At 26.1% G+C, this 24,226-nt stretch overlaps 2 protein-coding genes and 1 pseudogene across 2 annotated transcripts; all 3 read left to right on the top strand.

The window, feature by feature from the left end:
- The first annotated feature begins 61 nt into the window (after window positions 1-61).
- On the top strand, window positions 62-2,602 carry LOC112802771 (peroxidase 66). Its single transcript, XM_025846110.3, has 3 exons — window positions 62-280; window positions 737-925; window positions 1,691-2,602. Exons 1-3 carry the CDS (start codon window positions 80-82, stop codon window positions 2,258-2,260), a joined length of 960 nt encoding a protein of 319 aa, XP_025701895.1. The 5' UTR covers window positions 62-79; the 3' UTR covers window positions 2,261-2,602.
- Window positions 2,603-5,314: 2,712 nt separating this feature from the next.
- On the top strand, window positions 5,315-5,928 carry LOC112804002 (peroxidase 66-like; annotated as a pseudogene).
- An 8,868-nt stretch (window positions 5,929-14,796) lies between these two features.
- LOC112799863 (MADS-box protein AGL42) lies at window positions 14,797-23,673 on the top strand. Its single transcript, XM_025841858.3, has 8 exons — window positions 14,797-14,868; window positions 15,661-15,854; window positions 18,951-19,026; window positions 19,717-19,777; window positions 19,899-19,998; window positions 20,083-20,124; window positions 20,251-20,292; window positions 23,046-23,673. Exons 2-5 carry the CDS (start codon window positions 15,670-15,672, stop codon window positions 19,904-19,906), a joined length of 330 nt encoding a protein of 109 aa, XP_025697643.1. The 5' UTR covers window positions 14,797-14,868; window positions 15,661-15,669; the 3' UTR covers window positions 19,907-19,998; window positions 20,083-20,124; window positions 20,251-20,292; window positions 23,046-23,673.
- The last annotated feature ends 553 nt before the right edge of the window (window positions 23,674-24,226 follow it).

The raw sequence follows: 24,226 nt of genomic DNA, 5'->3' as shown, positions 1-24,226 counted from the left end.
CCGACTAAATTTTCATTCTAGCTATATATACACTACAAATGTTGTTTCAATTTTCATCAAATCACTTGAAACAAGAAGCATGAAATTTCCAATAATAGCTGTTCTCTTGTTGACACTATCAACAGCACTATTGAAAGCAGAACTTGATGCTAAGTATTATGAGAAAACATGTCCACAAATAGAAGACATAATTTCAGAGACGGTTCAAAGTGCTTCTAAGCAAGACCCTAAAGTCCCAGCACGTATCTTGAGGATGTTCTTCCATGACTGTTTCATAAGGGTATGCATTTGTATATATAAAGATGGATAATGTATGTACATAGGGCTTGTTTAGGTAAGCTTTTAAAAAAGATCTTTTTTCAAGTTATCTTTCTTTAAAAGATTTTATAAAAAAATAAAAGTAATTTTATATTTTGGTATCTTATGCAAAAAGATCTTTTTATTTATCAATTATGTTTGGGTATAACAATGTAAAACTACTTTTTTGTTTATTTATTACATGAAAAACATTTTTTTTAAAAAAAAATCTTTTAAAAAAAATATAAATTACAATTTCTCAAAAAAGATATTTTTATTTTTATTTTTCTAATATTTTCACTTTTATCATTAAAAATTTGTCAAATATATTAAAAAAAAGTTTATTAAAATTTTTTTTTATTAAAATAATAATGCCTAAACAAACACATATTACTATATCTTAATAGCTTTTTTTTCATATATATGGTTATGATTATAGGGATGTGATGCATCAATATTGTTGGATTCAACTCACACAAACAAAGCTGAGAAAGATGGGCCTCCAAATCTGTCGGTTCACTCATTCTATGTAATTGATGATGCAAAAGCCAAGCTTGAGAAAGCTTGCCCTCACATTGTTTCTTGTGCCGATATAATCGCTATTGCAGCTAGAGATGTTGTAACCTTGGTACTTTAATCCCTTTCTACTAAACATTCTGAAATCAATTAAATGTTGTTGAGTGGTTTTATCAAACTATGTAATCTAATCTTTAATAGATGTCGAATTATTTTGCATATTTAAAATTATTGGGCTTTTTTAAATTTTTGTATTTGAAATAATAAATTATTCTTTTAAAATCATGAAACTTTTAGAATAGAATGATAGATAGTTTCACTTCTTTTTATGATATTCATTTTTAACATATTAAAAATATAAAAATATTTTATATAAATATCTATTTATATATATTGATAAATCGATAAAATACTTAAATTAATCGTTAAAAAAAGTTGAAATTTAAATATAATTAATTTTATATAAAGTTAATAATAAAGAGTCATTGAACGATAATTTAGTCAAATTTATTAAAATATTTAATTATTCTCAATTATTAATTTTATATGAAATTGAATGTACCTAAATTTTTACCTATCTAAAATTAATGAAAAGTACCAGAAGATAGAGAGCAGAGTTCAGAGTTGAGATTTACATTTGAGTTGTATTATAATATTTTTTAGAATGAATGATAACGGAGTACATAATAGAATATATGATAGAGTACATCAAATATATAGGTACAATTGCAAGTATAACAGCTCAACATTCTAAATGAGATTAAAGTATAACTAATTAAAAGATTAGAGTAATTTCTACATACTTCCTTCATCTAAGTTAAACATTATTATGTTATTCATGGTTGCTAATTATGATAAATTAAACCTTTGTGACCAGTCTGGAGGTTCATCTTGGGAAGTTCTAAAAGGAAGAAAAGATGGAAGAATTTCAAAGGCATCAGACACGATAAATCTACCAGCTCCAACCTTGAATGTTACGCAACTCATTCAGAGCTTCGCAAAGAGAGGTTTATCAATAAAAGATTTGGTAACCCTTTCTGGTGGCCACACTCTTGGATTCTCACACTGTTCTTCTTTCCAATCTCGCATACATAACTTCAGTTTTTTGCATGATATTGATCCAACTTTGAACATCAAGTTTGCCCTAGAGCTCAAAAACAAGTGCCCTAACCCTAATACTACAAACCCTAATGCTGGAGAGTTCCTTGATTCAACTGCTTCGGTGTTTGATAATGACTATTACACACAGATTTTGGGAGGAAAAGGTTTGTTTTCTTCGGATCAGTCGCTCGCTAGCGACTCCAGGACTAGATGGATCGTCGAAGCGTTTGCGAAAGATCCGAGTGTATTCTTTAAGGAATTTGCGGATTCCATGTTAAAGCTTGGAAATGTAGGGGTGTTGGAGAATGGAGAGGTAAGACTTAATTGCAAGATTGTGAATTCATGAGAAATTAATAATAAGTTTATGTGTAGTTAATTTAATATAGAGTTGATAGTTGAAAGTCGTTAAATGATTTAAAGATTTGACTAAATTATTATTTAATGACTTTCAACTATCAATTTCATATGAAGTTAACTGTATTTGAGTTTTTATCCTAAAATAAAGGATAATAATGTATCATGATGAGTGAGAAGATAAATTGGTGTGTTGTTAATTTCTTGCAAAATTGTTGTCATAATGATGTGTGTGTTTTGTTACAACTTGATCAAGTTTCAATAAAAATTCACAATCCAATATGACCTCATCATTTAATTTAGATGGGGAAACAAGAGTTTATATATTTTAAAATTTAATTTCAATATTTAATTATTTTTTATAAGTTGGTTATGAATTGATTTATTTAAATAATTTGTACTATTGGATGATCCATCTTATTTTTATTGGTCAATATTCGCATACACATGCATGGAAGACAGAAAGTAAGCATATTAATTATATACAAGACCCACATAATTTATCATTTTCTCTCGTTTTTTCTGTACTCTCTATATATTTTACTATGTATAAGAGTAGGAAACATTTTTATTTAGAATAGGAATATTTACATTTTCTTTAATATTTTTCATGTAAAAAAACTTTTTTTTTATTCTCTCACCTACCTTTTATCTTATCAACGGCCATTATTGTCCAATTATTGTTCGAGTCAGTGGTGATCTTGCTTGTTTTTTATAAATTTTGTTAGATAGACAATAATTTTGTAATAATGAATTCTATAATTAAAAGTCAAAAAAATTTCACTTTCAAATTATCTTCTAAGTCATAATCATTTGTACACTTAGTAAATGGAACATCCAGTTATTGTTGATTTTGTATAAAAAAATTGAATGAAAAAAAAAATCATTCAATTAAAAATAATTAACATAATCATTTGTATAACTATTAAATTAAACATTCCACGTATCTTTTTTGGTCGATGGATTGGACAACTCCCAATCCTAGATTACACACTCATACACATAATATCCATTTTTTTGGTCAAGTTTACACATGATGAGACTCGAACTTGAGATCTCTTAATAGAAAAAGAAACTTGTGCCACTTAAGTTAAGGCTTATTGGCTTCTGTTCTAGATTGAATCTGCATTGCTCTGTCCTGTCCTGCGTATGTTTGGACTTACCCCTCTTAAGTTGTGCTTTGGTTTTAAGTTGTGCTTTGGTTTCAAAGCCAAAGCCCAAAAAATACATGCCCAAGAAAAAAAAAAAACAGTGAAAAGACCAAATAATAATGTGTGACAAAAAAAAGTAAATAATGTAAATAAGATAAAATATGTTTTTTTTAATATTTTTAAACTCATTTCCAACATTTAATTTTTTATCGTTAACTATTAATTTTATTATTACTTATTTGAAAAAAGTTTTAATTTTACTCCTATGACTTCTATCTAAATCCAAAATTATATTCTAATTTTGCGTTATTTTCTCCCATATTAACTTTTTTTTCTTTCTCATCTTCTCCGATCTAATTTCTCCATTACCACCACCACATTCTTCTTCTGCTGCCACAAATGGCCTTACCACTGCCACTCACTTAGATTGCGCATACATACAATAGTAATAACTAATAAAGGACCTAATTAGACAAGTAATAATTATTTCATATTCACACAAAAAAACTTCAGGAAGGAGGAAGCCATCAACATATATACTATAATATATAAAAAGAACATATCCAGTTAGAGAAATAGTGCCAAAGCAAGAGTAAATATTGAATGGCGGTTAAAATAGGAAATGTTGATGTGGTAGCACATAGCAGTGTTTGTAGTGATGGGAGAAAAAAAAGTGATAGTGGTTTGATTTTGTTCACACCTATTATCATATAAAAATATTTTAATATTTATAATAACTAAAAAAATCTTTATATATTGTGGTACATACATAAAAATAAATTATTTTAAAATTTATTTATTTTTCTCATGATATTATATTAATAACATATTAAATAAATTTATTAAAATAATTATATTTTATATATTTTATTCATAAATATATTTTAAATGTATATAACAAAATTATTAAAATAAATTATTTATATTATTTTATAATATATTTTTTTATAATATGAAGCATAAAAATATAATTTACTGTCATAATAATATTCAACAAAATAAATTAATAAAAAAAATTATATTTTATCGAATCTAAAATAAAAGAATTATAAGAACTAAGATAAATTTTTTATATAACAAACACTTATTAATAATTTTTTAATCAAAAAATATTAATTATGTTTATATATATTAATGAATATATAATATTATATTTAATTATATAATATTTTAATTTTTGGCCTCTCCTTTATCAAATTCTAGATCTATCTCTGTATATAATCTAATCTTTAATAGATATCAATTATTTTGCATGTTTAAAATTATCGATTTTTTAAAATTTGCGTTTGAAATAGTAATTTATTCTTTTAAAATCATGAAACTTTTAGAATAGAATGACAAATATTTTCACTTCTTTTTATGATATTCATTTCCAACATATTAAAAATGTCAAAATATTTTATATAAATATTTATTTGCATATATTGGTAAATCCACAAAATACTTAAATTAATTAAAAAAAAGTTAGAACTAAGATGCAATTAATTTCATATGAAATTGATAGTTGAGAACTATTAAATAATAATTTAGTCAAACTTATTAAAATATTTAACGACTCTCAACTATTAATTTCATATGAATTGTATCTAAACTTCCACCTATCTAAAACTAATCAAAGGTATCAGAGGATAGAGAGCAAAGCTCAGAGTTGAGATTTGTATCTGAGTTGTATTATTGTATTTTTTAGAATGAACGATAACGGAGTACATGATAGAGTACATAATAGAGTATATAAGGATATATATACACAGTTGTAAGTATAACAGGCTAACAGCTCAACATTCTAAATCAGATTAGAGTATAACTAACTAAAAGATTAGAATAATTTTTACACACTTCTACATACTTCCTTCAACTAAGTTAAACATTATTATGTTATTCATGGGTTGCTAATGATGATGAAATTAAACTTTGGTGACCAATCTGGAGGTCCATCTTGAAAAGTTCTAAAAGGAAGAAAAGATGGAAGAATTTTAAAAGTATCAGACACAATAAATCTACCAGCTCTAACTTTGAATATTACCCAACTCTTTTAAAGCTTCGCAAAGAGAGGCTTATCAATCAAATATTTGGTAACCCTGTCCGGTGGCCACACTCTTCGATTCTCACACTGTTCTTCTTTCCAATCTCGTTACACAACTTTAGTTTCTTGCATGATATTGAACCAACTTTGTTCTAGGGCTAAAAAACAAGTGCCCTAATCCTAATACTACAAACTCTAATGTTGGAGAGTTCCTTGATTCAACTGTTTTGGTGTTTGACAATGAGTATTACATACAGATTTTAAAAGAAAAAGGCTTATTTTTTGGAATCAATTGCTAGCTGGCGACTTCAGAATTAGATGGATCGTCGAAGAATGTTTGGAAAAGATTCGAGCGTGTTCTTTAAGGAGTTTGTGGATTTCATGTTGAAGCTTGAAAATGTAGGAATGTTGGAGAATAGAGAAGTAAGACTTAATTGCAAGGTTGTGAATTCACAAGAAATTAATAATAAATTTAAGTGTATTTAATGTAAAATTGAGAGTCGTTAAATAATTTAATAATTTTGACTAAATTATCATTTAACGATTTTTAACTATCAATTTAATATGAAATTAACTGCATTTGAATTTTAGCATAAAATAAAGGATAATAATTTATCATGATGAGTAAAAAGATAAATCTGGTATGTTGTTAATTTCTTGCAAAATTGTTGTGACAATGATGTGTGTGTTTTGTTAATACTTGATCAAGTTTCAATAAAAATTCACAATCCAATATGGCATCGTCATTTAATTTAGATGGAAAATAAGAGTTTATATATTTTGAAATTTAATTTTTTTATTATAATTGAAATTAAATATTTCTTTTTAAAATTAAGGGATTTTTCTCTGCTTCTTACTAATTTTATATTTAAAATGTATCACATATCACTCTCTCATTGTAATTGAAATTAAATCTTTTTCTACAAAATTAAGGAGAGTTATTCCCTTCCTCCATACTAATTTTACAATAAAAATGTGCCACATGTCACTCTCTTATTACAATTGAAATAAAATTTTTCCCTCCAAAATTAAAGAGTTATCCCCTCCTTCTTCTTCCTTTTTCTATCTCTCTCAACCACTCTATCTATTTTATATATCATTATCAACATCAATGATTAATTACTAATTTGATAATAAAAATGTACAACATGATATTCTTTAATTGCATTAAAATTAAAATTAAAATATTAAAATTGAAATTGAAATATACATATATTATGTATCATATATTACTATCTAATTTAATAATCAAATGTGTGACATGATACTTTCTTATTAAAATTGAGAGAAAATATTTTTCTCCAAAATTAATAAATTCTCTTCCTAAATTCTCTCATCTACCTCTCTCTATTTTTCTATTTCTCTCTACCATTTTCACTCTATATATAATTTATATTTTATATTAATAATTTGACAAATCAAAATATATCATCTGATCTTTTTTTATTACAATTAAAATAAAAAAATTTCCTTCCAAAATTAACAAATTCTCACTCTCACTCTCATTCTTCATCTTTATCTTTCTCTTTCTTTTATCTCATTTTCTATTTTTTCTACTTTTTGTTTTATAAAAAAAATTAATAAAATAATACAATTCAAATAAAAAATTAGACTTTTTAATATAAAAATAATAACTAAAAATTTTGTTGTTTGATTTTTTGTCTATAGAGATTTTGGTCATTTTAGCTAGAGACTTTTGTCAACTTACAATTTTTTTTGTAAAAATAATTTGATTTTATAAATTTTTTATATTATACATAATTTAATTTATACCGTAAGAACAAAATGACCATAATTTTAAAAAATTTATATTTTTATAATATTATTGCAGATAAAAATATTAATTTATACTATTAATAAGTGATCCATCATATTTTTATTGGTCAATACTCACATACACAATCATATAATACAGAAAGTAAGCATATTTTATGCTAGAATTATATTTTATTCAAACAAAAACTGGTAAGACCCACATAATTTATCATTTTCTCTCACCTTTTCTATATCCTCTCTATATTTTATTATGTATAAGACTATAAGAGTAGGAAACATTTTTATTTGGAATAGGAAAATTTGCATTTTCTTTAATAATTTTTTATGTAAAAGAACTTTTTTTTCATTCTCTCTCTTACCTTTTATCTTATCAATGGCAATTATTGTTTGAGTCTGTGGTGATCTTGCTTGTATGTTTGGGCTTTCTCCTTTTATGTTGTGCTTTGCTTTCCAAGCCCAAGCCCAAAAATTATATGCCCAGGAGAAAAAAACAGTGAAAAGACCAAATAATAATGTGACAAAAAAAAAGTAAACAGTGTAAATAAGATAAAATGTGTCTTTTTTTTCCCTTAATATTTAAAAAAAAATTAAACTCACTTCCAACATTTAATTTGATACAACTTTATTATAAGCGTTTAAAATAAGTTTTGTTCCTATCTTTCCTGTTAATTTTTTACCGTCAACTATTAATTTTATTATTACAATTTGAAAGAAGTTTCAATTTTACTCTTATATTCTAATTTTGCCGTCATCTTCTCCAATATTAACTTTTTTTTCTTTCATCTCCTCCGACCTAATTTCTCCATTACCACCACCACATTCTTCTTCCGACGCCACAAACGGCCTTATCACTGCCACTCACTTAGATTGCGCATACATACAATAGTAATAACTAATAAATGACCTAATTAGGCAAGTAATAATTATTTCATATTCATAAAAATAAAAAATAAACTTCAGGAAGCCATCAACATATATGCGTACTATAATATATAAAAAGAACATACCCAGTTAGAGAAATGGTACCAAAGCAAGAGTAGATACTGAAGGGTGGTTGAAATAGGAAATGTTGATGTGGTAGTGTTTGTGATGATGGGAGAAAAAAAGAGTGATAGTGGTTTGGTTTTGTTGACCGTGGTTATATAAAAGTTAGAGAAGGGAGAAATAAGGAGAAAAAGAGAGGAGAAAAAAATTAATTTAGGCTATAAAAATAAAATTAATTTTTTAAATATTTGAAATAAAATAAAAAAATTATTGAAATTATTAAAAAAGTCTGGAAAAAAATAAGTGTATATATATTGTGGATTTAGATCTTTTATATTCTAAATACATATTTTTTAATAATATAATAATAATTTTTAACATATACGATATATTAAAAATATAATAAAATATTTTATAAAATTTAGTAAAGTAATTTTATATTTTTTTTTAAAATGTGTGATGTGATATGGTCATGTCACTGTCAATTAAAAGATCTGCGGCAATATATAGCAAGCATGCTTGATTGCTTTTCCGTCCATCTAACAGTCTTAAAAGCTGCACAAGCTTTTCTCACCAAAGGCCACAGTACTCTGATCATTTTACCATTGACTCCTTCTATTTTTTTTTGTTATTAATCTAAATTTTATTTAAAAATTTGTTATTAATTAATAAATTATTATATATATAAAATAAAACTTAGATTTTAACACTTATTTAATTAGATATATGAATTAATTATTCGACCAACTCAAATTAATTATTAATCATTACTTATATTTAGAAGGAAAACAATGAAAAAAATAAAAACTGCATTGCATATGCATCATTTATTTCCCAGTTAATAGCCATCATAATCATTTACAGATTTTTATTCCCAATCTGCATCTTTAAATTAAAAGTTGATGACAAAATCTCATATGTGATATGTCCTTTTGTCATAAAGTAATTAATGTAGAGATGTCATTTCCATTGTTGGTATTATTATGCTGGTATATGAGATATATATGGAATTTGACTCTCTCAAAATGAAAAAAAGTGGGGCAGTATACTATTCTTAACTTATTGAAGATGTATCAATTATAACACAAATTAAAATAATAATATAAATAAAAATAATATATTGGTCTCTCACTATTCTTTTATATTATGATTTTTTATTTTTCTTTTCCATCAATTTATATATGTCATATCGTGCGAGTTGACGCTCAGATATGATGAGAAAATAAATTAAAGATATCTTCTTTGTCGGGATTCACCTTCAATTTGGGTCTTCTATGCCATTAAACCCTTGCCATTTTCAATAGCTTGTTATATATTCATATAAATAATGTTTTTATACTTTATAATGAAATAAGATCATAAATTAATAAAAAATATAAATATATAGTTTTGTTTTCAAATTAGTTAAAATTGATTTACATATTAACTAAAAATCATTTTTATTTAATAAATCATAGCATTTTATTATGAAATAATATTGTTTTATTGAGAAATTATATTTTGAATATAATTGTATTAATATATACACAAAGAATAAAATCATCAAATTAATTACTTTTAAAATATATATAAAATATATAATAAAAGTTAATTAAATAATATTTATTTATAAATGTATAATAATTAATTTAGTAATTATTTTTTATATCTGTATAGTATTTTTTATCTCAATAATGTGAGATGAACTTATAAGTGTATTAGTTTTTTCTTTACTTTCTTCCTTTTTAAAAAAAAATATGAAGTCTCCTTAAAGAGGTGGATGATCATCGAAGATGTAGTTAGAGAAGTGTTATTGTTGGAGAGTGGGGCAGCAAAGAAACACCGCATCCACATGGCACCACCGCCAAGTTGTACCTTTGAAGTTGCCATTTGAAAGCTAAATAATCAGCAATGGAATGAAAGATCAAAATGGATTTGTATGTGTCGGCAAGACATGGTGCATTGTTATCCCAGAAGAAGGATGATGGGTGTGAGAGCACATCATGATGTCAGGAAAAAACAGCTATGGACATGTTTATATCCACTCTATTAGGGTTGGGTTAGGGTTATAGATAAGTTACCCAAAATAAGGGAAAGATTAAAATAACAAGTAGGTTTTTGAACATTTTGACATGGAACTAATTAATTTTTTAGGAAAAACATATAAATTAAATTCTTTATGATAATAAATAATAAATATGTTATATTTGTTCGTCAATGAATAGTGCATAAAAATAAGAATTTCGCTAGAGAGATAATGAGAAATCTTGACAATGTGTACAATGAGTTATTTATTTAGTCCAATAGAGATAAATAATAAAAATCCTTCCACAGATTATCCTAAATTTAAAAATTCTCATTCAGTTATTTACTTATTTCACATCAAATTTCAAATTTCAAATTTTTCAATTTTAAATTTAAAAAAAATTTAATTAATTATTTCAAAAAAATAACCATCCAAAATTCTAATTTACCAAAATATTTCACTCTAATACCCTATTCTTTTTCAACTGGCAGCCACCCCACCTTCATCAATAATCATTCCACTTCACCTTTACTGTTTGGCTTGCCACACGCCACTCATCCTTAGTAAAAATAACCATCCACTTAAGAATAAAAATAATCATCTGCTTACCTAATGAATGGAACATCCAACATATTTTAATTATGTATAACTAAATCCAATCCAATCAAATAATTATCTACATAAAATTTAAAATAACCATTTGTATACCTACTAAAATGACCATCTTAAATTGACCATTAAAATAGAAGAAGGAGATGAATAAACAACAGAAGCAACTATGATCATCCAACAATTTAATTTTTATTAAAAAAATGTATAATTTGACACATGAATCTTATGATTTGATGTAACTATAAAATAAAAAAACTTGAACAAATGAGGAGAAGACAACGATGGTAGGTGTGAGGGGGCCGCCATAACACCAATGCGACCGTGACCCGTCCAACGGCCACGCCTTCAACTGGCTGACGAAGGAGATAGGAGCCAAGTGGACGCAGGGAGCGCACACCGTGTAGGTTACTGGCGCGAAAACAGGCCAGCGCCGAAAGACGAGCGCACACAATGGGTGAGCGGTGCAGGACCGGGGCTGACCGAAGCAACTGCTGCCAGCGGGGAGAAGACGCGCACGAAGGAGTTTGGACGTTGCAATTCTGATAGGAGCTAATGAAGGCTTCGACGGCTGGTGTATGTGGCGGCGCGGAAGATGAGAGAGGATGGAGAGGGAGAGAGAGAGAGGGAGAAGGAGACTAATTGGAGGTGTTCGTGACTGTTTGGAATCCTTATTTGTTTTGTATTTAAAATTAGAAATAATTTTGTAATTAATTAATTTAATTATGATTTAATGTTAATTTCAAAAATACCTCTATTGTACATATTGTACACTAATTACATTGACTCCTCATATTTTCTCTAAAAATAATGATGTGAAAGATAGTGAAACATTCATTATCTACTGAATTTTCATATAATTCTTATCAACTACTCTCTATTTATCACGAACTGTAATGAAGTAAGTAAAGTTTTGCTTCAAACGTTATTATTATTTACGTGGTGATTTTTTATAAAAAGATACATCACTATAGTTAATTGTGTATATAAATATCATCATTAAATTTTATATAATCAATTGATAGAAAGACATAATATATCTATTGTTTATTATTTTTAAATATTTAATTGATATTCTGTTTTTTTTTTTTCGAAGTCAAAATCTTCGTAAACCTAATTGTAACTTTAGTCTACGACAAATGTTAATGTGCTATGAAGAAAATAAAAAATATAATATTTTTAAGTTAATTTATTAGTAATGATAAAAAAATATAAATAAAAATAATATACTTTAATTTTAAATTTTAGTCATTAATATAAAATATAATAAATAAAAATAAAAATTTATTTAAATAACAACAAATACCATACATTTTTACTTGATATAAAACATTTAAGGACGAGTCATTTTGATACAAATTACCCAATGAAAAATGAAAAATGAAAAACACACTAAGAGCATAAATGTATAACATTATTTGACGAAGTGATGTGTGGTAGACCCAATGACTTTGAATGCACTGCAATCACTTTAATTAATAATTATTTTATTATATTTTGTGTTTATTGGTATACCATGAAATTAATTATTATCACTTCAGAGAAGCAAGAGCAATTATATATTTATAGGATTTTTTTATCTAAATAAAATTTAATTATCTTTCTAATTTGTATAATCTTTCAAAGATTTATTATTTGTGCATTTTTTTTGTATTGACAGAAAAATACATGTTAGAAATTTTGGCAAGATATATAAATACGGCATGAGAAATATTAGCAGTCATTATTTTTTATTAATATTAGCTAAAATTTTGAGTTAAAATTTAATTTTTAGTATATAAAATTAGTTAAATTTTAACTAATAATAAATTTTATTAGTCATATAATATTATTCATATAATAGAATTATTAATTAGCTGTATTGCAGTATGCCATTATTTATTTTTTAACAGTTCATTTACATTTTATATTCTGAAATAAAGAGTAAAATAAATGAGGTCATTAACTTTGAAAATTCTTAATTTTGAGTTCCGATCCTATGCTATCTTAGAGAGATGTATGTTCGGTGCATTTTAAAATATCAAAATATCAATTTTAAAAAATCATTAACTTTTTTATTTTGGATTCATAATTTGTCAAAAAAAAAATTGAATTTGAACTAAAATACAAAATGAAAAATTCTTCTTATTGATATCTATTTTTATAGTTAATAGAGAGGAAAATAAATGAGGACATGCACTGTTAACTTGCTTTTAATTTAAGTAAAGTTAGGATTTAGCTAATTAAGATTTTTAAATGTAGAAAGTTTGTGTTCGAAAATTAAAAATTGCAAGTTTCTATTCATTTAATTTATTGTATAAACAAAACAAATGTATAAAAGTTTAAAAAAAAAAGCTAATGGACATTATCAAAACATGTCAATAAGTTGTTGAATTTTAATTTTATTAAGATGCCTATATACAGAGAGGGACCTGCTACACATACAAGTAAAAAAACCGTACAAGTTTTACAAGTTATCAGCCAAAACTTTATTAACACGCGCACTAACTCATTTTGAATGGAGCGTAACTACACGCGTCCCACTCAAACGGTTCTTCTTCGTCTTCTTCTTCCTCTTCCTCTTCCTCTTCCTCTTCCTCTTCCTCTTCTTCTTCTCTTCTTCTTCTTCTTCGTCTTCGTCCTCTTCCTCTTCCTCTTCCTCTTCCTCTTCCTCTTCCTCTTCCTCTTCCTCTTCTTCTTCTTCTTCTTCTTCTTCTTTTTCGTTTTTTTCGATTTTCATGGTTTCTAAAATTCTTCTTCTATTTCTATTTCTATTTGAAAGAATCTTTAGAAAAAAAAAATCAAATTTCCATCGAGCTAAAAAAAGGATATCAATGTCTCTAGTAAACTAGAGTAATCGTTTAATAGCTATTGTGCTTTAATTGGATTATATGATATTAGTTCTAGGTATGGAATCTTTTCGAGCTACTCTATTTCATTTAATTACTCATGCTTATTCAAAAACATTGTTATTCTTAGGATCTGGATCAATTATTCATTCAATGGAAACTATGGCTAGATATTCTCCAAAAAAAAAGTTAAAACATGGTTATTATGGATGGATTAACAAAACATACGTTAATTATAAAAACAGCTTTTTTAATAGGTACGTGTAATAGAGTTTTTATCACTAAATATTATTTTTAGAATTTAATTTTTGTAATACTACAAAAATTTGTAGCAAAAAACAAACAAAAATAGATGAAAAGACTCGAAAACAAGTTTACCTTCAAGATCAAAAATTTTTTTTGGGTAAACGATATGCTAAAGATATTATCATTCATATGTATCTATCTAATGGCATAAAATCTTAAATTTTTACACTAAATAATTTTACGACAATTAAAAAGTTAAAAGTCTTTTAAGTTTTTAAAAGATGTATTGTAAAAACATTTTAAAACTTCCCAAACGGATAATCTTAATAATTGTTATCAAAAGATTATGTAATATTAATATTAACAAAATAATAACATAATTTACTTTTAATTAATACCGTAAACTTATGAATCCATCCTTTGATAAATATGGCTGTTAATTACCCTTCAAAATAACGCGTCAACGAAACCATTATTTTATCTTCAGGTCTAATTAAGGCTATAATTACAAGAGTTGTCCGATCCAAAAAAGAAAAAAAAAGCTAGAGAGAGAGAGCGAGATTATGTTTATTTTCATGTTTCAGATTTTTTTTTATTATAATTCATTTTACATTATATTACTTTTAAAAAATTTAAGTAGATAGGGAAAAACATATTAATAATTAACAGTTGATCACATTCTCTCGGACAAGAATTTTTTTGGAGATTTACTTGAAAATTTTTTATAAAAATATTTTATTTATTTTATATTATTTTTTATATAATAAAAATAAAGTATAAACTTTTAAATCATACAAATTCTGATATCATATTATATTAATTTTCTTAAATACTTACACTGATTAAAAAAAAAATCTATGGGTCTATCAAATTTCATCCCTCTAATAATAACAATGGAGGTTTGAATTACAGAAGGTTGTATATTTTGTGCCCTACCTTTTCTTGTTTTTACCAAATGGGGGCATCCACCAACTTCTGGTATGATACCAAAAGTGTGAATGAGGAAATAAAAGTGTGTGAGGGCCAAATAATAAGTAGCTACCTGCTGATTATTTATGGCTTTATTTATTATAAATCCATGTCTGCTCCAACTTTGAATCTATCTCTCTCTCTAGGGTTCCTGATTAGTGCTATTTTCATTTCCTAATTGAGCTATTTATAGTAATAACATATTCCCTCTCAATAATTCCTCTGTTCTTTGTACATATGAACAGATACTCCATTTTAAAGTGTGAAGCTTTCCAAGTATCTTTTTTTTCTGGGCTGTTCATCATATTTTTGTACAGTGTTTGATATTTTTCCCTGGGTTAATGTCTCCATAATCTCATTTTGGAGCTTGTGGGTACCACTGTTTTTGATAAAAATAGAATCTTTACTTCTGTTTTTATCTGGATTGTGGGTTCTCACTGTCCATTCCATTGCAAATTCAAGCATATATGTTTCCAGCTTCATATCTAGCTAGCTATAGCTGCTAGGAATATAAATAAAAACCCTAGCTTTCTTTCTCCGATCCTGTGTGAAAGAAAGAGAGAGAGAGCAGAAGGGAACCTTTCTGAGAAGCTTTAATAATTTCCAACAATTGCATGTGTGTTCTCTTTTTCCAACCTCCTTCTACAACCTCCATAGTTTGTGCTTGAAAGGGATTTTTCTTTTTCTTTTTCTTTTTCTTTTTTGAATAAATGAACAACCTACAACCTAGCTAGCTTCTTAGTTACTTTTTGAATAATTTAATTAATTAATTAATTTTTTTTGTTTTGTGGGGGTTTGTAGAAGAAGAAGATGGTGAGAGGAAAGATTGAGATGAAACGGATAGAGAATGCAACAAGCCGTCAAGTAACGTTTTCAAAGAGGAGGAGTGGGCTTCTAAAGAAAGCACATGAGCTTTCTGTTCTTTGTGATGCACAAATTGCTCTTATAATCTTTTCACAAAGTGGGAGGCTCTTTGAATACTCAAGTACTTCAGAGTAAGCCCTTACTTAATCACTTTATTTTCTTGCTTCATCAAGATTCATGTTAGTGTTTCATTCTTTTTATTCTTCTCCTAATTAATTAGTACAATACTACTACTTATATATTATATGGTTTAATCTTGGAGAAACTAAAGGCTTACTTTAATTTGCTCAAACTATGATACATGTGTTTTGTTGTGACTTGTGCTAAGTCTTCCTCAAATTAAACTACCTAGATTTGATGATCAAAGAACATGGATCTCATTAAAAAAAAGTGTGTGGCTTTCCGTTTATGGTAAGCTAACTACTACTGGTAATTACAAAAGTATATACACTAATTTAGAAATACTCAACACTTGCTAAATTGTAGTACTTAGCATTTGGTTGCTGAATAAATTGGAACTTGGAATACTCTGCTATGTAATTATTTCAATGCTCTCCTAATCAAATAAGGTCAAAAAAATGGTTTTTAAAATTTTTTTTTCTAAGATATTATATAGTGTATTTTTCATTATACATGTTTTAAGTGAGATTAAGAAAAAAATATGTGAAGAGCAAAGATATATTGTATTACAAAAGATCATCACCTTTTGCAACAATACTTGAGAAAAAAAAAACCTAAGATGACCTATTTTTATTGATGTTGAGTTAAGTTCTGCAATCTGCTCTGTACTAATTATATCTTTATCCTAAATATAACAAGTGCTGCATTCCAATATATACATTGTTGAAATCACCACAAGCCAATAATCTGACCTACTCTTAAAAGTAAGGGGTAAGAAACCTTATACAATATATACACAACTTTTCTTGTTTTTTTTTTTTCTATAATTTGCTAGATTATCATTGATCCTTATTATGAAATTATTTATTTCAAAGAGACACATGCAAGAGTCTCTTGAGTTTTTAAGTTGAAAAGTGAATTATGGATAGGTCTTTTTTGTTTTATATTAAAATTCTATTTTTTGTTTAAAAAAATGAGAGTAACAATTTTATTTTTATTTAAAATTAAACTGAGAGTAACAATGATTAAACGTTATTTTTTAATTATAGAAATTTTAACATATTATGATTTTTTTGTCCAAAAAATTTAAACTTTTAAATAAAAAACATAAATAATATATAACAATGCTTACAAGAGAAGGAAAATGTAGATTAAAAAGGGAAAAAAAGTAAAAAATTCTACCATTCCATAGGATATATAACACCAAACTACTTCAAAAACTAACATGGACTAAAAGTCTGATTGATTTGTATTTGTAATTTTTTATTTTTAATACTGTGTGAAAAAATATTAAACAAAAAACTGTAAAATTATATATTTTATTTTATTTTTTACAAAATTCTTTAAAAAATATGAAAATAGAACTGCAATGAACTTGTAAACTAATCTCTTTTGTCCTTTGTTCTGATCTCTTATTACTTGAATATAAAAAAAACACTAATTAAAGTAGTAATTCATAGAACTATAGTACAATTATCCGCATTTTTTATGATAATAGTTCAGGAAATTGCATTCTCATCACGTCTTTCGAATACTAATTGAGACATACATGGTGGGAGTTTTGGCAGAACAAGAAAGGGGGGAACATGTTCAGGTGCTGCCATGTGTTCATGCGGTTTATTTTTCCCATGTCCAACTTTGCTCATTCTAAATTTCTTTCTTTAAACACTTGTTTTTTTTAATATAATTTAGAAAAACTTTCAAGTATACCAATATACTAGTGTTTTAGTAATTTTTAACAGTTGATCTTAATTATATCTTATATATATTTTTTGTAATTAAGATCAACGGTTAAACATTATTGAAACACGAGTATACTTGTACACTTTAAAGTTTTCCTATAATTTATTTTATGGCAATAACACATCTATGTATATATGTCTTTTCCCAACCTAGGAACTGGGAAGATATTGTAGCTATCTTTTTATTTTATAACTCTTAATAGTGTTCACTATTAATTCAGTTCCGTACTACATTGTGTGTTTTGATTTTGGCTCTGCTACTTAGTAGCAATGAAGAAGTTCTATGAAGCTATAATATCTTCAAAAAAGATCATACAATAGAAATAAAATAGTGGGGGTAGATAGGCCTACAATGGGTATGTAGCAGCAAGATTTCCAAATCTAGGGTTTTGACATATACATTTCCTATCTCAATAGATCTTCAATTAAGAGGCTATATAATCTAAGTGTTGCAATGTAGGCTTTGTAGCCTTGAAGCACATGCATATTTCATTTATTTGCTTCTCTTTTATTGTATTATGTTTTCTTTCGTTAATTGAATGGAGGAAATTTTGTTAGATAATATATATGTACTTAAATGCAAGGCTAAAGTATTCATATTTACTTTAGAGGAATATAAAATTAAATCTGATGAATTTCTTCTTGTTTTTGTCTGAAATTCAACTCATATAGTCAGACTATTTTCTGTATGATAGGTGGAACATATATAATTTTTAAAACATAATATTATAATAAAAATGAATCACCAAATCAGTTATCATGTAATTGGATATATTTAAACATGTTTCATACATTTTCAATGTGTATTTTTGAGTAGTTATTTTTCCTCAGTGAATTGATTTTCTTTTTTTGTAATTTAAATGTTATATTTAAGCATTTAATATTAATTTTTGAAAATAAAAAATGAACCCATAAGATGTGATAAATCACAAATCTTGAATGTAAAAGGCTAGTTTTTTTTTAAAAGGTTAGAATCTGCACATTTAGATTTAGCCCTAATTATTATAACAGGTTAATCCAATAGGTTTAGCCGTTTAGGTCATTCAGTGCATGGTGGGTCAATAGATCCCTGTTTTTTCAACTCATGCTGTAATAATATACTCCTTATTTTCATATTTTATGCTCCAACTTTTGTATCTCATAACATTCATGGAGAAAAAATGGATTAACCTGAACTTGGAGAATTTTTTTTTAATCGTATTAATTAACTGTATATCTTCATCATAGGAATGCCTGCAAAGTTTTTTGCTGACATTAATTAATAATATAACGTTCTGATTGCTTTGTTTTCAATAGCTACCTTTAATTTTGCACTAATATTAACAACTCACAGTATATATTTTTAATTTCTTTGAAATGTTTCAGCATGGATCAACTTTTGGAACGCTACCGTCAATATGTAGCAGATGATGGTCGTATCAATAATATTGGAGAATTCCAGGTATAGTAAAGAGAATATCTATAATGGTATAATAATTAAGTTACCATTTACCAATATATATAATATATATTGACTATAATACCTTTTAGTTCTTTTAAAATTTCAGGACTATTTTATAATATATAGTTTTATTTATTTGTAGCATGAAAACCTATATATTTCATCAAGACAACTATTTGGAGCTAGCAGCTAGCTACTCCTAATAAGTAATAAGCATGCGATATTGATATTCATAGCACATTTAATTTGATATGAAAGTGAAGATTATTAATAACACACGACCCGACCAATATATGATATTCATGTCATGCCATGCCATTAATTTTTTGTGATTATTAAAGATATAACTATTTATGTATTTTTTCGTCAATTTAAGTTTTTAGAAAAAGTAGTTTCATTAGACGGTATAAGAGTTTATTGGCATCTAGAGTAAATAAATTTATTAATGTGGCTGTTTTGTATTATTATACTTTCTCCTTCTTTAATTATCTGATTCTTTTTTATTTTTTTATTTTGTTACATTTTTAGTTTTAAGGAGTTATTAATTAATTTTTTTTCATTATAAATAAAAAAAGTTAGAAGAATAGAATTATGAATGGAAAGAGAAAGTAATATTAAGAATATTTTATATATAGTAAAAATTAAATTATAATGGATTGTAATAAAATTGTTTTATGCTTTGACATGCAGCAATTGGAATTTGATCCCCAAGCTTGGCTAAGAAGATTGAACTTCTTGAGCTTTCTCAAAGGTCAATCCTGTGTTTAAAGACTAATCCGTTTATTGCTGTTGTTCATATTCTAATACTGAGCATTATATTCATTAATATTTGGTGTGCCATGAAATTTTAATTCATTGTTTGAATTTGTTAGGAAGCTAATGGGACAGGGCCTGAGCTCTTGTTCATTTGATGAACTCGTTGGAATTGAGAATCAGCTTGTGTCAAGCTTGCAAAACATTAGGCTCAAAAAGGTCATTAATAATTTACAACATTATATTATATTATATATAAATATAAGAACAAGACGTTCTTGATATAATTTAATGTATTTTCAGGCTCAGCTTTATAGAGAGCATATTGAACAACTACAAAATAAGGTACCTGAGCTTAGTTTGGATGCAAATTAAATGATACATCTTTAAAGAATTGAAAAAATGATGTATAAATTATTTTAATTAGGTTTCATGGTGGACATCTGACACATTTTTATGTATTGAATCCAGGAGAAGGATTTGCTCCTGGAGAATGCCAAATTAACTGAAATGGTGAGTTACCATTTTCTTTTCATGATTTATAGCTGGTTTGACAAATTTATTTAGAAAGGTATTTATAATTTTATTGTGTTTGGTAAATAAAAAAATAATACAAGTTAGAAGTATTTTGAAACAAAAATATTATGTTTACACTAAAAATTCGTTATTAAATCAGGTTTTATGTATTTATATATAAATAAATATGTAGTTTAATCTATTTTTAATGATTTTAGTAGCTTATTTTTGTATATATTTAGTATGGTTGATTTTGAAAGCACTTAAGAAAATATTTTTTAAAGTTGGTTTGTGTTTATTAAAATTAAAATATATAATATATATTTATATATTAATAAATATTTAAATTTATTCTCATATTAAAAAGTATAATTTTTGTCTCTAAAATTTTCAAAATATCTGCAAGGTTTAATTTGTTTCAATTTTGTTTCTAACATTTTAAATATGTTTCAATTATACGTTTGAGGGTAGGGGTGGCAATCGAGAGAACCTACAAGATGGCAGGCCTGCTAAATCTCTTTTTTTTATGAATTATTAAATATTAAATAATATATATAATTTTTCAACCATTTGAATAAATTTATAATTTCTAAAGACAAAAAAAGTTTTAATTTCTAAATTTACAAACAATAAAGTCTTTATAATTATAAATATGTAATAAACATAATTATAAATAAAGTTTTTTGAAACAAAATATAAATATTGTTCAAAATATATAATTAAACATCTTTAAGTTTATAATCAATCAAATATAAAATATAATTTAGAACATTTTTAATTATTCACAACCTCTTGTAGATCAATAACACTGTAAAAATTTATAAAAAAATGGCCTTGACCAAAAAGACGTCTGGTTCGGTGGGACCTGTCCTGTCAAAATTTACGGATTAAGCGGTACGAGTTAGACATACTTTTTTAAGTTTGACAATTTCAAATTTTCAGTCAAATTCGTCTTTTTTAATGGGTTATGTGGGCTAAGCTGACGGGTTTACCTCTATTTGAGGGTTAACACTATTAATAGAGATGCTATTGTGACAATTATATGCTGACGTGTCACTAAAACGGGGTAACTCTCAGCTATTAACATGTCAGGGTAGTATTGTCATGTTATTTGTTACCCAACTAAGGAATATAATTGAAATATATTGAAATATAAAAGGAAAAATTGAAACTAAATGTTAAAGATAAAATGTGAATATTGAGGATAAAAATAGAATTTATTACTCTATTATTTTTTAAATAAAAAATATATTGATAATATTCTTAAAATATATCAGGTTTATTGAGATTTATTTTAATACAATAATATTTTTACTAAAAAAATTATGATAAGTACCACATATTCTTCTTAAAAAATGTATCATGTTTAATACATAAAAATAGCTTTGATGCCTTTAAAAATTTCTTTAGTAATACTTTTAATAATTTGCTAACAAACATGTGATTATGACAACTAATTAAGTATTATATTGTCTTATTAGTAAATTATAAAAAAAATTATTTTTAAAAGTATTCAAGTGATTTTTATATAATAAAAGTTATATTTTTTAAAATATTTTTATATAATTTTCTAAAATTTTATAGTATTTATAAAAAAAATATTTTCAATAAAAGATATTATTATATTAAAATGAGTCTCAATAAAGGATATTATCAAAAACTTTATTGAATAGTATATTCTATTTTAATTTGTCTTAAATGTTTAAATTTTATTTTAATTTTATTATTGATCTTTGGTTTCAATATTACTCATGATGATTTGTTTAATTATATCCTGGACAATTTTACATTCCTACATTGAGAGGGTTGTTTTCACACAATTGTCAAGGCAGTATCTCTGTTAATAGTGTTAATATCTAAAAATGTAATTAAAAAATATTTAAAATATTAGAAATAAAATTAAAATAAATTAAACGTCTAGTGTATTTTTTTAATTTTTTTTCAAATTTTTAGACAAAATATATACTTTATCCATTAATTTATTGTGATCAAGTTTCATTTGGGTTCAAAATTCTCTTTAATTTATTGTGATCAAGTTTCATTTGGGTTCAAAATTCTCTTTCTATGTCTATTATAATCAATTTAAGCTATGAAATTTATTTCATCAAATGTATTTAGTGAAAGTTATTTATCGTTTGATTCATCGAATATATATATTACAGTTTTTTTTTTTTTTTGATGATATGTATTACAGTTTTAAGAAGTTATTTTTTTCAAAAGAGAATTTTGATAAGCTGCGTGAAAAATAAAACCGTTAACTAAAGAAATGCTCTATTACATTGTAGGCCCAAGACCTAAACCCAATAACGTAGTGATAGTGTTTACATTTTTTTCAAATTATTATATTTCCACATGAAAAGCCCATTTATCCGAAGGTCATAAGATTATTCCCTGACAAAAAAAATCTAAAATTATTCAAAATAAAGACCAAAAACAAATATTCAAAAGAAAGAGAAAAACCCCAAAAGCATAAACTTTATCATACATGCACAAAAGAAAAAACTTCGTATTTGTTATTCAAAAATGTTCTGTAAATATTAAATATCATTCTATATGTATTTGTGTATTTATATGTTTCACGCATTTTTAACAAAATAAGTCACTGGAATAGTCAATTATTTTTTAGCAAAATAATGATTTTTTTTGTGTGTGTATTGTTAGCTAGGAGTTGTAGGACTAAGATCATGATTGGCTATTATTAGATCCAAATTTATGATAAGTGCAACAAACTATTTTTGTTGATGGCATAGTGTGTGCAAAGAAAAAAATCAGAAGAGCAATGGGGCAAACAGAGAGGCGCAACATTATCCCCTAGTCCAAGTAACCAAAGTTCTGTTCTTGTGGAGACTGAATTGTTCATTGGACTTCCTGAATGGCGCTAGGCGCTAACTACATTACCCTAAACTGTTTAGCGGCGCCCAATCTAGTCGTGGGTGACTAACTGCCGCCAAGCCGTTTTGTGGCGGTTCAAACCGCTACGAAATTCTCTCAGAACCGCTGCAATCTGCCGGTTTTCATGTAGTGCTAGTGCAACATATTATATTAATTCACTAGTATTGTACTATCATTTTGGAAGAAAAGAAGATCATCCTCAATAATGTGTCATATATCATGCTTTCATTTCCTAGTGATGAAGAAAAAATGTAGTATATATATATATATATATGCCGCGTTTATTATTTGCTAAAATTTTTCATTGTTGTTACCTAGGTCTGTTTTGATTCCCTCCCTATTCTTGTTGTAAGTTTTAAGTAACCAAGGACAGACATAATAAAAACAAGGTGTGTTGTATCGTATTATTGTATGTACCTATATATGTATGCTTACATGATGATTATATTATTTGTCACGTCCATTATATATATTCTCTCTCTCTCTCTCTCTCTCTCTCTCTCTCTCTCTCTCTCTCTCTCTGTGTGTGTGTGTATACTTTGGCAACCCTTGAAGCAAGACAGAATTATTAATGTTTGTTCACTAGATAGATATACTAAGATTGAGATTTAATTTGTGTCAATCATGATGATGATATGGGGTGTTTGAAAATATTCCTTTCACGGGGACAATAATGATAGCAAGAAGCTTGTTATCTACATCATCAATCTGGTTACAAGGAGAATGATTTCTTGACAAACTTTATTCCTGAAATCTTCCTATGTTTTTCCACCTCAAAAAAGACATATAATAATTGAAATGTACGGTCACTCGGACGGTAAACGTATGCTACTAGCCATTTGTATTTATGTATGCACAAATAAAAGAAAAAATATTTTCAGTTTTTCATGGAAAAGTTAAAATGGTTCAGTGAAAGCTCCTATTTATTATTATTATTATTATTATTATTATTATTATTATTATATATAGAGGTTGTTGTTATTAGAGTGGCACAATCGGAAGCATGACATTCTGGTAGTGAGAGTGTTACAAATAGTAT

Source organism: Arachis hypogaea, chromosome 5 (genome assembly GCF_003086295.3).
Source record: "Arachis hypogaea cultivar Tifrunner chromosome 5, arahy.Tifrunner.gnm2.J5K5, whole genome shotgun sequence".
Lineage (NCBI taxonomy): Eukaryota > Viridiplantae > Streptophyta > Magnoliopsida > Fabales > Fabaceae > Arachis > Arachis hypogaea.
The sequence above is the reverse complement of the archived record's forward strand: the minus strand, read 5'-3'. Positions and strand labels throughout refer to the sequence as shown.